The sequence below is a fragment of the Limulus polyphemus genome, unplaced genomic scaffold (genome assembly GCF_000517525.1).
Source record: "Limulus polyphemus unplaced genomic scaffold, Limulus_polyphemus-2.1.2 Scaffold2572, whole genome shotgun sequence".
NCBI classification, from domain to species: domain Eukaryota; kingdom Metazoa; phylum Arthropoda; class Merostomata; order Xiphosura; family Limulidae; genus Limulus; species Limulus polyphemus.
In genome coordinates, this window is record NW_013668182.1 from 19,633 (window position 1) to 35,183 (window position 15,551).

General features: G+C 31.2%; 1 protein-coding gene across 1 annotated transcript in view; it reads left to right on the forward strand.

The window, feature by feature from the left end:
- LOC106467335 (laminin subunit alpha-2-like) overlaps window positions 1-15,551 on the forward strand; it is a gene marked incomplete at its 5' end in the record, with an annotated part of 162,333 nt that overhangs the window by 19,325 nt on the left and 127,457 nt on the right. The window contains 8 exons of the mRNA XM_022395494.1: window positions 2,603-2,720; window positions 3,048-3,166; window positions 5,893-6,054; window positions 6,775-6,930; window positions 7,669-7,809; window positions 8,687-8,842; window positions 9,585-9,686; window positions 12,245-12,462. Of these exons, the coding sequence (XP_022251202.1) occupies window positions 2,603-2,720; window positions 3,048-3,166; window positions 5,893-6,054; window positions 6,775-6,930; window positions 7,669-7,809; window positions 8,687-8,842; window positions 9,585-9,686; window positions 12,245-12,462 (1,172 nt within the window). The remainder of the gene's footprint in view (window positions 1-2,602; window positions 2,721-3,047; window positions 3,167-5,892; window positions 6,055-6,774; window positions 6,931-7,668; window positions 7,810-8,686; window positions 8,843-9,584; window positions 9,687-12,244; window positions 12,463-15,551) is intronic.

A 15,551-nucleotide genomic window follows, 5' to 3' on the forward strand; every position in this document is an offset into this window, starting at 1 on the left:
GATTCTAGAATTTCCAAATCTCTATATAGCCTGAAATTAAAATCACCCATAATTATGACTTCATTAACAGCTGAAATCTTAATCTCATTGTAAAGTTTCTCATTAATTTCATCAGTATCATTTGGTGGTCTGTAACAAATTCCCACTAAAAGCCTTTTCCCTTTATATCCACCAATAGAAACCCAAATGGATTCAATCTCTTTGCTATTATCTTTTATATTCTCAACTTCAACAGGATGCAACTCATATTTTACATATAAAGCCACTCCTCCTACCCTCTTTAATACTCTATTCCTATTAAATAGACTGTAACCCCGTATTTCAAGGAAATTTCTGTCCTCAAAATCATCTATTTTAACCATGTTTCAGTTATTCCCATTATATCAAAATCCTCCATTCCTACTAATGCTCTAAAGTCATTTATTTTATATCTTATACTTCTAGCATTACAATAGTAACAATTAAGCCTATCTTTATAACTGCTTCTATACTTATTTCCTATGCCAAACTTTTCTCTGCCTCTTATTCTTTTTGTATTCAGTTTTCCTTCCCCTCACCACTGTCTAGTCCTAGTTTAAAACTTCCCTTACAGCTGAGTTAATAGCCTTTGCAAACAAGCTACTCCCTACTCTATTCAGATATAAACCATTGCAAAAAGTTCCCTTCTCCCACTGAACTGATCCCATAAGTCCAACCAGCCAATCTGCTCATCCTTACATACTAACCTAAGTTTAGCCCTAATAACCTACCTATAACTTCATCCCTACTGTTAATTCTGGGCAGTATCCCTAACATAATTAAGTTATGGCCATTTTCTTTAAGTGCCTTTATCAACCCCTTATACTTATTAATTAGCTCATCTGACCTACCTTTTCCTACATTATTAGCCCCTACATGTACTACAAAAACTGCAGTTATATCTCTTGCTTTGTCAGTTATGTTCTCCACCTGTACCCTTGGGTAGCATGATCTGATTCTTTCCTTACCCACAGACTATTCTGTCCACATGCCTTGTCAAAGAATCACCTATAACTATAACCTTCTTATCATCCACATCCTTCTCTGACCCTTTTGTTTTCCTTCCCTCCAATAGGTCCCCATCTGCAGAAGCCAACAGAATAGGCTTTATAACCAAATTCACCACTTTTAACCTCAACAGTACTTTTTCTAACTTCCTTAAAATCATTGTTAGCTGATGTATCCCTTGCATGTAAAAGCTTAAGCTTCTCCTGAAATCCTGCTGCCATTTCCCACAATCTACAATTTTCTTTATCTATTGCATCTACTTTAATCATGATTGCCTGTAACTTTTCCTTCAACCTACAAACTGTACATAAAAATTGTACATCTTCATTACTAGCTTCTTTAAAAGTATATTCTAGGCCAGATTTCCCAAATAAAACCCACTCCTTGTACCCATTACACCTAACAAACTGTGAATGCTTAACTCATACACTAGTCGTAACCATTGTATTTATACTGATAGTCTGAAAGTGAAAATAATACTCAATACCAAATACCAGTAGCTTATTGTTAACGCTGTTACCATTAAGCCTAACATTTAAGAACCAGTTATATGATTTTATCACTACTTTATTACTTTAGTGTGAAAACAAAGTTTATCTTTAATTATATAGAACCTAATTTATTAGAACAAAATATGTAACATTAATAATAAAATGTATTTACTTTAGCCTGATTTATATTATAACCTACCTATATCTATAAAGTGTAAGCTGAATTTAAACTAATGGATCTAAGTTCAAATAAACGCATTAATTCTAGAACACCAAGAAACTAAATTAATTTTTATATTTATTTATCCTGTTTTACAACTTAATAGTGAGTATAAATATACCTAATTTTAAAGTACCATTAAACATACTAAGTCTATTTTAAGTTAAAATGTTGTAATAATAATTTACACCCCTAAACGCTAACTTAAAACTTTTACCTTCTTACTTTTATTTACCAATTTTCTTATATGTAGTTATTATGGTGTTATTTAACCCAAATTACTACAAATAATAATAATGTTAAATAACTTTCAGAAATCTATGAGCTTAGCTTTTCAATGTCCTCCATCTTCAGTAGCGTCCTCTCACAACCTCATGGTGGTCTTTAAGTATCAGATTTTGAAATTATGTAGTTTTGGAGACAAATTCTGTTCCTCTAAATTTAAACAAGATAACAGGTACTCTAAACATGTTAATGTCACACAGAGTATAATGAATAAGTGTGAAGACCTTGTCTCACTGAAAAATGTTATAGACTATGTTATGTAGTCAATAAAACAACTGTAGTATCTTTCCTATTTAAAATATTGCTTTATAAGCTTTCACCTATAACACATATTGATTTTTAAAAAAATTATATCCTTTCCTTTACAGATATAGATTTGTGTGTGAAGGTATGATACACATTTTGAAAATGATAAAATGTGTTGAAAGTAGAAAAAATAAAGAAGTTATTTGGTTCTTCTCTGAGAGACATTATAGCACACTGTCAAAGTGTGTGATTTCTCTAAAACTTGTTATAATATTTTATGTTTTGATCATCTTTGCAAACTGAAGTAAATCACTGTGAATTAACCTGATTCCAGGAATTCCATTGTTTGTGTAAGCACAATACCTGTGGAGATCGGTGTGACCACTGTTGTCCACTATACAACCAGAAACCATGGAGAGCGGGTACAAATAAAGATGCTGCTGCCTGTGAAAGTAATTACTCTTTTTTTCTTGGAAAATGAAAAAAGAGAAACTCTTAAAACTTGTTTAGTTTTTAAGTCTTCAGTAATTGAAAGAAATTGGATCACAAGACACTTCAACAAGTATTATTTGCTTTAAATGTAACTGCTTGTGCATCTATTCAGAAAATATCTTTAAGAGGTAGGAATTTTTAGTTTAAATCATATGCTTAAATGGTTAGCATATTTAAAAGCAAGATCGGAACTATGTTTTTAAAAAATTAAGATATCTTTCATTTGCAAAAGTAAGTATCTGTTGTATAAATTCATTTGAACATTTTTGATATTAACTTTCTTACAGAATGTGAATGTTTTGGCCATGCTGATGAATGCTACTATGATGAAAATGTTGCTAGTAAAAATGGAAGCTTAAATACTAAAGGACACTATAAAGGTGGTGGTGTTTGTGTGAAATGTAAGGTAAGCACACGTGACCATCTCAACAAGGAACGTTTAGTTGTTTATGAAATTTTTATTGACTACAGTTGGATGTGGCTAATTTTAGAGAGAAAATGTGTGTAAAATATAAAAAAATGTACTTAAAATTCAGCCAAGTTGTTAATGGTGAGAAAATATAAACAGTAAATTTCACATGTTAACGGTATTAAATAACATTTGATGTAAGTTATTAGACTAAGATGACGTGGTTATAACTGGTTTCACAAGTTTTTTACTATTGAAATATTATTACAGGGACATGTAGCCATATGATGTTTTGTAACTGTTAACAGATTCTTCAACTATAGAGATTTTGAAAATTATATCGTTTTTTGTTTGTTTGTGCATGCAAAATGGCATATCTACAGTTTATAACGACAAGTAACTTCTAACATAAAATGCTAAATATGGCTGTATATTTATGATAACAAGAATTAACAACATGAGGGTTAGGAATATAAGCACTTGGTTTATCATTACTTGTATTACAAATGGTAACTTGGCATAATCTAAGATGCGGCTTGTGTTTAATTAATTGTAATTAAATTAATACATCATAATGATTTGTATATGACACTGGAGATGTTTTATTTGTGTTTTAGGTGGTGTTTATTTAATTATCAGTAAAGGGTGTATGTGTTGTGCCAATGTAAAAAGAGTATTTGTGTGTGAGTATTATGAAATTAGTTTTCAACATCACACTGTGGGTTATTTATTTTTCACGTGTTTACCTATTTGTAATTAATACGATATGCAAGTAGTTTAAAATTAAAGATGTTTTGCTCTTTCTGTGATTCTTGTAGTTTTTTGGAGACTATTTTTGTTGGAAAAGGTTTAGAAGATGTTGCAAAATCTAGTTGTTGCTAAGTTTTCAAAAAAAGTTTGGATAAGACAACTATTAGTGTATTACTTTTCTTTTTTAAAACCTAACTAGTTATGGGATTATTGGTGAAGGAAAATGAAATAAACTAGTAAATAATATGGATATATAATTGTTGAAGGTTATTATAATTATAGTATCAATGTATTGTAGTAATTGGGGGAAATTGTTGAGATTACTGTGTTAATGTATTGAAATAATTAGAGAAGGTTATTGGGATACTTGTTGAATTATATTGGAAGTACTAATAAAGAAAAATGGCAATATCTAAGGCAAAAACATGGTAATGCAATACATTTAAAAGATCAGAAATCTGCACTTATGGGATTGCACAGTAAATAGAAACCCACCCCAGAAAGAATGCAGTTTTATTAAATAAATATGCAACAAGATTACCATTAGTATATAGTGGATATGCCATATGTAATGTTTAAGGCAGAAATATGGTTATGCAATGTATTTGAAAATCTAAAACCTGCACTTGTGGGATTATACCTAACTTTTGGCAAAGAACTTGGATGAGAGTGTTCTTAGAAGTTGTTTGTGTAGAAAACTTTTGCAAGGAACAATCAAGGATAAATCACACTTGTCTCATGAGGCTCATATCTAGTAATTGTCCTAACTAAGGGAGCGTGGTAATGCCCTGATCTTCAAGCCATAGTTTAGTGACTAAGGCTGAAGAAGTAGTAACTCCCATCTTGCAAGAAAACAGTCTTGCCTGGTAAACTGGTAATTGGTGTAGAGAGGTAGGTGAAAACACTGTCTTGCCTGGTAAGCTGGTCATTGGTGTAGACAGGTAGTTGAAAACACAGTCTTGCCTGGTAAACTGGTCATTGGTGTAGAGAGGTAGGTGAAAATGGTGTCTTGCCTGGTAAACTGGTCATTGGTGTAAAGAGGTAGGTGAAAATGGTGTCTTGCCTGGTAAACTGGTCATTGGTGTAGAGAGGTAGGTGAAAATGGTGTCTTGCCTGGTAAACTGGTCATTAGTGTAGAGAGGTAAGTGAAAATGGTGTCTTGCCTGGTAAACTGGTCATTGGTGTAGACAGGTAGATGAAAACACAGTCTTGCCTGGTAAACTGGTCATTGGTGTAGACAGGTAGATGAAAACACAGTCTTGCCTGGTAAACTGGTCATTGGTGTAGAGAGGTAGGTGAAAACACTGTCTTGCCTGGTAAACTGGTCATTGGTGTAGAGAGGAAGGTGAAAACACTGTCTTCCTGGTAAACTGGTCATTGGTGTAGACAGGTAGGTCTTGCTCAAGACTTGTGATGTATTTATCAAGCAGCAATGACCCTCATTTTGTATACTGTGATTGTTGATCTGCCCCAATAATTTCCCCACCATAACAGTTGTACTATGTTTTGTATCTTGTAGATGGTTCAGTGAAAGTTCTTCATTGTGTAGTTACAAAACCCAAGTGTATCCACTTTCTGAGAATTGTGCAGATTTGGACTTGTAAGAAAAAAATTAGTGTCCCAAAAGACATAAAGTTTGTTAGGTGTTTGGGTTATGCAGAAATTTATTCATTTTCTCTCAGTATAACTAGAACTGCATTTTCATAATGGTCTTGTGAGTGTTTTGGAATTTTACACTAACTTTGCCCTCCCATTATCCAACTGTGTGACTGCATGAAAATAGTGTTAATTCTGATGATTCTTTCAGTTGTAGCATGACTGTTTGTATTCTGTAATGTAAACTGAGCTATTCTTGTATTTATACATCATGGTTATTTGCATATGACATCATGGGGATAGTTGAGGGTTGTATGTGTTTTGCTACTGTTAAAAAAAGTAGTCATATGTCATTGCTGAGAAATTGTATTTTTCAGCATCACACTTTCGGTGTGAACTGCGAAACTTGTGAGGATGCTTATTACCGCCCTTCTAGTGTGTCTAGGTGGGACCTAAGTCCATGTAGGAAGTGCAAGTGTTCTGGACCTGGTAGTACAGGAAGTTGCATAAAGGATGATTCTCATACTAGTGAAGACTTGGTAAGTAATTTTCTGTAACATTGTTTCACTGTTAATTTAGTGACCCTAAAAAAAAGTTAAATTACTTTACATGCAACAATTTATTTCACAAATATTTGCATACCTAGGTATATTTACAAATTGATAACAATATTTGTTACTGTCTAAATTATTAGTATGATCAAAATAAACTATACTCGTATTTCTTTTCAACTGAATATTTTTTTTTTGTGTGGTAGAAAAGTTATGTATACTATTGTGCTACAAGCATTCAGTTAATAGTGTTGAACAATTCTATTCTTGGAAAGTTATGTATAAAAGAAATTGAGTGAAAAGTAGGTTTGTTGCATTTAAAGGAAAGTATAGATTGTTTCAAGTAAGGAATTGATAATAGTCATGTATAACATTTATTATTTCTCAGTCATTGTGGAAACAAGTTTGTAGAAATTTCAATTCATCTTTTTATTTAAGGTTTTCATAAGTATAAAAAACCAATGAAAGTGTTTTGGTTGTTTTTTCAAGCAACTCATTGATGATAATACTATTAAGCATTGTTTAATATTTTTTACACCAACATTTGTGGGATACTTTACCCTCCCCCTGTAGAATGATCCAAAATATTTGTTCTTATCATGTGCAAATTGTGTATGTATCATGCACTTGTCTAGATATTTATAATTCATATCATGTACAAGTAGCTTAGGAATTCAAGATATTTCATTCTTGTTTTGACTTTTTTAGCTTCCTGGAGACTGTATATGTCGAATAGGCTATACAGGAAAAAAGTGTGACAAGTGTGCTCCTGGTTTCAAGAGTTATCCTCAATGTAAACCCTGTCCCTGCTTATTTGCAGGCACTATCAGTGGAACAACTTGTGAAGGAGATTGTGTTTGTAAGGTTAGAGAACTAGAAACACATCAAAGTAGCTGTATTAGAAGTAGTTATCAACTTTCTTCATTTAGATTGATTGGTAGCAATGCTTTTTTATATTTCATCTTTATGGACACAGGTATAATGCATAAGTTTGTGAATATCACAAATTTTAGCAAAAAAACAACCTTTTAGTGTTAAGCTTAGAGTTTATCCATGATTGAGGGAAGGAAGGAGTGTAGTAGCCATTTAATTTAAGTATATGAATGTTAGCTTTCATGAAGTAGCTATTGGGTTAATTTTTTAATTTAGTTTGTCACCTTATTGCAGGCCCTTAGGAAATATTTCAAAAGTATCTCTGCTATATACCATGTGATTCAGTAGCAAAGATAGCATGCTGTCATTTGAAGTTAACACAAGTTGAGCATTGCATAGTTTTTCGAAGTAATGTCGTGTTAAGATATTTGCAAAATCAACTGAGATATCATGTTTCCCATTCTCTATTATTTGCAGTAATTAAGGTTACTTAATACTAGAAGACTATTAATGTTGGCTTATGGCACAGGTGATAAATATTTATGAGAACAAGGTATTTTTTTGTAAAAGTAAAATTATACTTAATGATGTATTAAACATAAATTCAAATATTACAAAATGAAAATCTAATTTTCCTATGTTTATGAGTTTTTATAGTTGTTTAATAGTTTATGGTAATTATCTTTTTCATTCTTATCTCTAATTTTTGAAATGTTTTTATTAATAAAGCTGAATGTTGAAGGTCCTCGTTGTGATCGATGCAAGTCCGGACACTACAATTTAGATGAGAACAATCCAGAAGGTTGTTCTCCCTGTTTCTGTTCTGGTGTTACACATGACTGTAAAGTGAGTGACTGGGGTGTCAAAACTGTAAGTGTACTCTTTCAGTAGTTAGGATCAGAAAATCAACCTGTTAACCTTAACATCTAGCAAATTTTAAATAATTAACTTAATTAGTTTATAAAGTGAGTCATATAACCATTTGTGTAATTAATTTAAAACAAAAAATATATATCTCTCTGTTAACTTTTGGTTAATTATTATGAACACTTTCAGTTCAATATATCTACTCTTTTGGCATATTGTGAACAGATTGAATTGCAATGAAAGAAATGAAAACAAAAATGATTTTTCTTATCAAAAAGTAAACTCTGAAATGTACAAAAAAATTTAATTTTTTTATTAACATAATGCCAAAAAACTTAATGGCAGAGTTTCAAATGTAGTTTTTAACTTTTGTTCTCTGATTCATTTGACTAATTTTAATTTTTTCCTTTTTTTCAAGTATTAGTTTAAGATTTATTTCACTTAAATACAGGTTTCTGTTTCATTTGGTAGGTTTTGATTCTTCTCATTCAGTGGTCCCATTTAATTGAAAAATTTCAATAGACCTTCCTGTGGTTTTCAGTGTAGTTTAATGCATCTATAAAAAAAAGAAAGTCACATAATATGTTTGTTGTAAACAATATATAATATATAATTGATTAAAGTTGAATTATATTTGAAAGATTTGTCTGTGGGAGCATTACTGGAATATGATTTCAGGTTGTTTGGAATAAGATAAGCAATTTTAAGATTATTTTTTTGCTTAATAATGGGATAAGATGTATCTGTGGTACATGTATCTTCACTTAAACATTACTATCCTGTGGTATAATACAACTTGTTTTTAGAAAATTATTATGGAGTTTTGGTTTTACACTTTTGTGCTTAAAGTCTGAAATAGCAAGAATTGTGAAACTTTCAGATAACTGAGACACAAGGCTGGTTGGTGTCAGACATAAAAGGTTCACAAAATATTAATGCATTGTACATAAATGAAAAATTCTCTGTTGGAGCTGATGAAGTGCCAGATCTTGATAGTTACTATTGGAAAGCACCCCCAGCATACTTAGGAAATAAGGTAAGTTAATTTATTAATATTTCAGCCAGAAGATTTGTAATTTGTTCGTATTCATAGTCAGTCTAAAGAGTTGCAAGTTTTATATTGCTGATAAGTAAAATTTTTAAATTAAAAACTGATGTTTAACAGGTGTGATTGAGACAATAAAAAAAAAAAAAAATTTTGAATGAGCTAAACAAAAAGAGAAATTTCACACCATTGAAACAAAGAAGATTCAAAAGATCCAGGTAAAACACCTAAACAGTCTAAATCTGAAATATACAAAATGAAAAACACAAAAGTAGAATAAAATTCCACAATACAAGAGTTACGACTCAACTTCATAGATAATTAAAAGTTGAACAAAGCTAAAATTTATTAAAAAATCAAAACTGTTAATTTCTTTTCATTGTATAGACTGAATGTCAACACCAGGAAGTCTATAGTTGTATGTTCATGTTGGATATTATAAAAAATTCATTCTTGAAGTGTGCAATATTAACAGCTCTAGGTGACCTCTGGATTTACTTAAGTTGAAAGTAAAAAATGTTGAAGAAACAAGATAATATACTTTATTACTTGTATAATGTTATCGTGCTTTAACTTTATGTGATATGATATTTATTATTAAAATATAAACCATTGACATGGGTGTATCTGTTTGATTTAATTAAAAAACGTTCAGTGGTTTATTTTCGGAGGTCTTTAATATAGAAAAAAGAACAAAATGTTATGGAATTTAAAAGTTTTTTCTTTTATATAGCTATATTCATATGGCTCAAATTTGACCTTTATTACAAGCTACATTGTACCTCGTGGGGACACTTCAGGCATGCATACAGGAGGACCAGATATCATTCTCAAGGTAAAAATATTCATTTAGTGAAAATTAATACTCTGCTATTTTAACAGGGAAATGATCTTCAATAATACCAAGAAAGCCTTTTTTCAGTAAATTGGAGATAATATTTCACAATATAAAGAGCATGGATGAAATTAAGAGATATAAAGTATTTGAATATTAGTGATTAATTTAGATAATAGTAATATCTTAGCTAGGTCTTCTGTATATTGTTTTTTACATTTTTAAAAGGAAAAGTAGTTCTAGTATCCATCTATAAATGCTTGAGCAAAAAAATAAATAAAAGATTATGCTTTAGCTCATAAACACAGCAAAATAAAGCAACTTGGCATTTTTTCATGTGTTTTAAAAGTTAAGCTACATTCAGCTTAGATCCAATTCACCACATCATATTTTATTCAGTGTAACTTGATAATGATTCTTGAGTGACTTACAAGTCAAACTGAATGTAAAGCAGAATTTCAGCTTTTTTTTCATCAAATATTTTTGGATAAGTTTCAGATATTTTTGTCTTACCTCAACCCAAGATACTTGCACTGTAATCATTATTGTTTAACTGGACCTTTAAAGGAAAGTAACTTGTACAGGGAAATAATATGCAGATCAGGATATTGATAATATTACGCAGATTATCAAGTAGGCTATGTATGATTGGGAAGTGTATTCCTTTAAGGATGATAACATGAGAAAGAGCCAGAAACAATGGTGACGTCAGATGCCACTCTCATTCTGGTCTTCCTCAGCTGAGTAAATGCATATTGAACTCATCATTGCTTCATGCTTCAAAAGTGTTACAATTATTATATGTAACGTAAACTTTCCAAAAGACAAAGTAAGGATTCTCTGGTGTATTTCAAGTGCTCATTCCATCATTTCTTTTGTTACTGTACTTAGTATGCTTACTCTTCAGAGTTTCTTCCCTTAGCAACAAGTAACTGTGAAATACAGATTGTTTTAAGAACCTTTTTAAACCAGATTTTACATTTTTGAAAATAAAGTTTTGTAATGTGCATGCTGAACTTTTCTCTTCACATTCATACCATTAACAAGAAAAATGCTCACGCCAGTCCCTTTTTTGTTGCTGGATGAAGATTGAGAGTACTGGAAAATTTCACTTGTATTTAGAAAGTAAAAGTAGGCAAAGCTGATGAATGAAATTTTGTACAGGATAAAGCAAAATGTTTGCTATTTTTTATTATGGACAAAAACAATAAACATAAATGACCACAGTAATTTTGGATATTCTTTCCTTTCGTTACTTGAGCTATGCAATTACTGTTTTGTTTGATATTTAAAAGTTGAACATATATTAGGATTGTGGATGGCATACTCTTTTGATACACACATGAAATGGTGAACTGCTAGACATCATATCATTTTAGGGTTAAGCCAACAATGTAAAAGCTGATTATTTTTAATGGATCATTTTAATATTGAATTTTGATAAGTCGTATTCACCCATAATATTTTTGTGTAGTGAAATTAAATGATAAGGTGAATTAAAAAGATAGTTTTAGTAAGTGTTTTTAACTTGAAAATATTTAAATACTTCATACTTAGCCATAAGGTTAATTTGAAATTCTACATACTTAGCCATTAGATTAATTTGAAATGCTATACTAATATCTTACAATAGTTCTAATGCAACTAAAAATTACTAGAGTGAGTCAAATTAGAAGTGGTACAAATTTGCCAACTTCACTCTTTTAATTATAAATAGGGGCAGAGCAATTGAGTTAAAAATGAAGATGTATCTATGTACTTTAGATTCCTAATGATATATATAGAACTTCCTTTCTGATTTATTCTTCAGTCTTTATAATAGTGTAGTCAAATTTCAGATTTTTTAAGATGTATATTTGTGTCATTCTTCTGTAACCTTGAACAAAATAATTAACTTTATTATATAATTTATTTGATAACATTACAGATTTTTTGAAAAACAAAATCAGTTGTCCGTATACAAGAGATTTTATAATTTTTAGTATTATCAGTTGGAGATTCTACAGGATTTTAAAAATATCTGTTGTAAAATATGACAATATTATGATGAAATCTATATAATACTACTATGTATTTTACATATAGGATATATTAAAATCGTTATTTTTCTTTTTTTTACTCGTAGCACCATATTTCAGGCTTGGCATGGCCAGATGATTAGGGTGCTCAACTCGCAATCTGAGGGTTGTGGGTTCGAATCCCTGTCCCACCAAACATGCTTGCCCTTTTAGCTGTGAAGGAGTTATAATGTGATGGTCAATCCCACTGTTTGTTGGTAAAAGAATAGCCCAAGAGTTGGCAGAGTTGACTAGCTGCCTTCCCTCTAGTCTTTCACTGCTAAATTAGGGGATGGTTAGCCCAGATAGCCCTCGTGTAGCTTTGCGCAAAATTCCAAAAAAACAAAACAAAAGCACCATATTTTACCCAAATATATTTTTTCATTTATGATTTGTTTCTTTATATATTTGTAGCTTTGCCTGATGTTGTTTAATATAAAAAGGATTATATTAATAGTCTGTTTATAATTGAATTTTAACTTGTTAATTTACATTATACAGGGAAATGGTATTCGTATTGGATCTGGTTGGGATGAGCATAAAGAGGAGAACAATGTGACATTATCTGTCCCTCTACATCAACAAGAGTGGTATCAGCTCACAAAGGATGACAAACCTGACTCCAAACATGTTGATAGAGAGACTTTTGGTTTTATATTAAATAATTTGGATTATCTTCTGGTTCGGGCTAAATACCATACAGAACAAATGGAAGGGCTGTAAGTTACTATTCATATGTTATGATAGCAAAGGTACCCATCAGTGGTAGGCTTTAAAAGTAATGCTATAAGTGGGTGAAATGAGCTGTACTACAAATCTTACATGTTGTATTAAACATACATTTTTTTGCTACTGACATCGTTGCTCAGTTGAGCCCTCATTTGTTGCATTAAAGCTTGAAATGGCTGCCAAACTCAAATCATTTGTCTCAATATTTATCATTGATTTTTGGGAAGCTCAACAGAGTTAACCAGTTTCTCAGAACAACTTGATACAAGACAGACAGAAGAACAACTCTGCTTTATAAATACACAGATGTAACAAATATGACTGATCATATGCAAACATCGTTTTCCTCACTGATCACATCCTTTGAATTATACTAAAAAATAACCTTAATTAAACCAAGGTGTAACTAAAATACTTTCTTCGCTTATTGAGATAGAAGTTAAAGGGTTTAAAACATTTTACAAACTGAAATGAATATTTACCTCAGTTTTCTTACAATATATACATGTATGTATAATGTGTTTGTTACTTGGTCAACTATCTGGTATGTATACATAAACAAGTGTCTGCATCATATAATTTGCTATTCTTTAATTCTGAAAACAAAATTGTAGTTTTATTATTCAAATTATGAGTTAATGTTGAAAATATTTTCCCATCATAAGTACGATTCAAAAACTAATAGATGTTTAGCAAAATTCCATATATCTGGATAAATATTAAATTGCAAAACAGTAATTGATACAAACATGCTTCAGTTTTCCCTCTAATTTTTTTAGTCTATGTGTGGAATGAATTTTTTCATGTGCATCAGTATCAAAGCAATGTGCAAATGTGCACTATCAGTTTTTGTTGTTGTATTTTTAGGGGGGGTATTTTTAGATCATCATCCCTATTGAAGTATAAGACCAGACAATGCTACCAGATGGTTAGTTGGGCTTTAGGCCTATCAATTACCAGGGTCATTAAGGCCATAAACGTGTTGAGACTCCTCCCATTTGCTGAGAATGTGCACAGCTGAAATAGTTGTGTGGCATTTGATTGGTTGTTGTTCAGCCTCACAGCTTTGAGGGAACACTGTTCTGCTTAATAACAGAAAATATAAGTAACTAAATTATCATATAATTATTTAATAAAAATAAAGGACAACATTTCAAAAAATAATAATAATTACATTAAAAGTATGAAAAGCTTCAAAGACTCTTTTTTTATGTTATTGAAACCACAATCTCAAACTACATTTATAAAATGTTTATAGTAAACAACACAATTTATCCCTAATTTCTTAACAGTTTAGGTTTTTTGAAAGTTTAGAGATTTTCAACAAAGTATTAGATAGTTTTGCTTTAACTATAGGTTCTAGGAACCAGAATAGTTGAGGAAAACCCTAATCCACTGCCTTCCAATTGACACTGTTTTCACATTCCTTTTTGAGATTTCTTAGTAGTAATAATTTGCATTTTTATTATTTAGAAGCATGAAACACGTGAAAGAGTACTGTTAGGGTTAAAAGTGGTGAATTTGGTTAGAATGAGCCAATTCTGTTGAGCAACAAATTTCATCCCTTAGCTTCTGCAGATGAGGAACTATTGAGGGAAGGAAAAAAAAAAAAAAGGTCAGAGAAGGATGTGGATGATAAGGAGGTTATGACAAGGCATGTGGATAGAATAGTCTGTGGGGTAAATAGGGAGAAAAGAATCGGATTATGCAACCCAGGGGCACAGGAGGAGGATATAATTGACAGAGCAGGAATTTCGTCAGAGATACTGCCCAGAATTAACTGTAGGGATGAAGTTACAAGTAGGTCACTAGGGTTAAATGCTAAGCATAAGTTAGTATGTAAAGATGAGCATATTGGCTAGTTCGACTTGTGGTATCAATTCAGTGGAAGAAACAGCTTTTTGCAATGGATGGTTTACATTTAAATAGGGTAGCAGTTGGCTTGTTTGTTAAGGCTATTAACGCAGCTGTAAGGGAAATTTTAAACTAGGACTAGACAGTGGTGAGGCCCAGGAAAAACTAAATGCAAAAAGAATATGAAGCAGAGAAAAATTAAGCATAGGAAATGAGTAAAGAAATAGTTATAAGGGTGGGCTTAATTGCTACTATTGTAATGTTAGAAATATAAGATATAAAACAAATGACTTTAGAGCACTAGTAGGAATGGAGGATTTTGATATAATGGGAATAGCTGAAACATGGTTAAACATAGATGATTTTGATGACAGAAATTTCCTTGAAATACAGGGTTACAGTGTATTTAATAGGGATAGAGTATTAAAGAGTGGGGAGGAGTGGCTTTATATGCAAAATGCGAGTTACATCTTGTTAAAGTTGAGGATATATCAAAGATAATAGCAAGGAGATTGAATCCATTTGGGTTTCTATTAGTGGATATAAAGGGGAAAAGGCTTTTAGTGGGAATTTGTTACAGACCATCAAATGATACTGATGAAATTAGTGAGAAACTTTATAGTGAGATTAAGATTTCAGCTGTTAATGAAGTCATAAGTATGTGTGATTTTAATTTCAGGCATATAGATTGGGAAATTCTAGAGTGAAACCATGAAGTAGAATGCTTTTTGGAAACTGTTCAGGATGCCTTTCTTCACCAATTAGCCAAAGAATCTACTAGAAATAATGCTATTTTAAACTTATTGTTAACATCAAATACAGAAATTATTGCGATGGTGGAAATTGGGGAACAACTGGGTGCAAGTGATCATTGCTGTATTAGATTAGATGTTTTGCTGCATATGGAGATAAGGAATAATGAAATTTTGGTTACAAATTTCAAAAAAGCAACTTTTGAAGGGATGCAACAAGAATTATCTGTTGTGAATTGGGCAGCTGAATTATTTGGAGACACTGATCAGATGTGGAACATTTCTAATTATTCAATGTAAACATATTCCTTATAGAAAGAAAAGGGTAGCTGCAAGTAAAAAAAACCAGGTTGGCTCACAAAGAGTTTAAGAGAGAAAGTTAAAGAAAAACATCATAAATTTAAGAAATTTAAATTTGCTGATATGACAGGAGATTTAGAAGGTCAAGAAAGTTAGTGAAACAGGAAATTAGT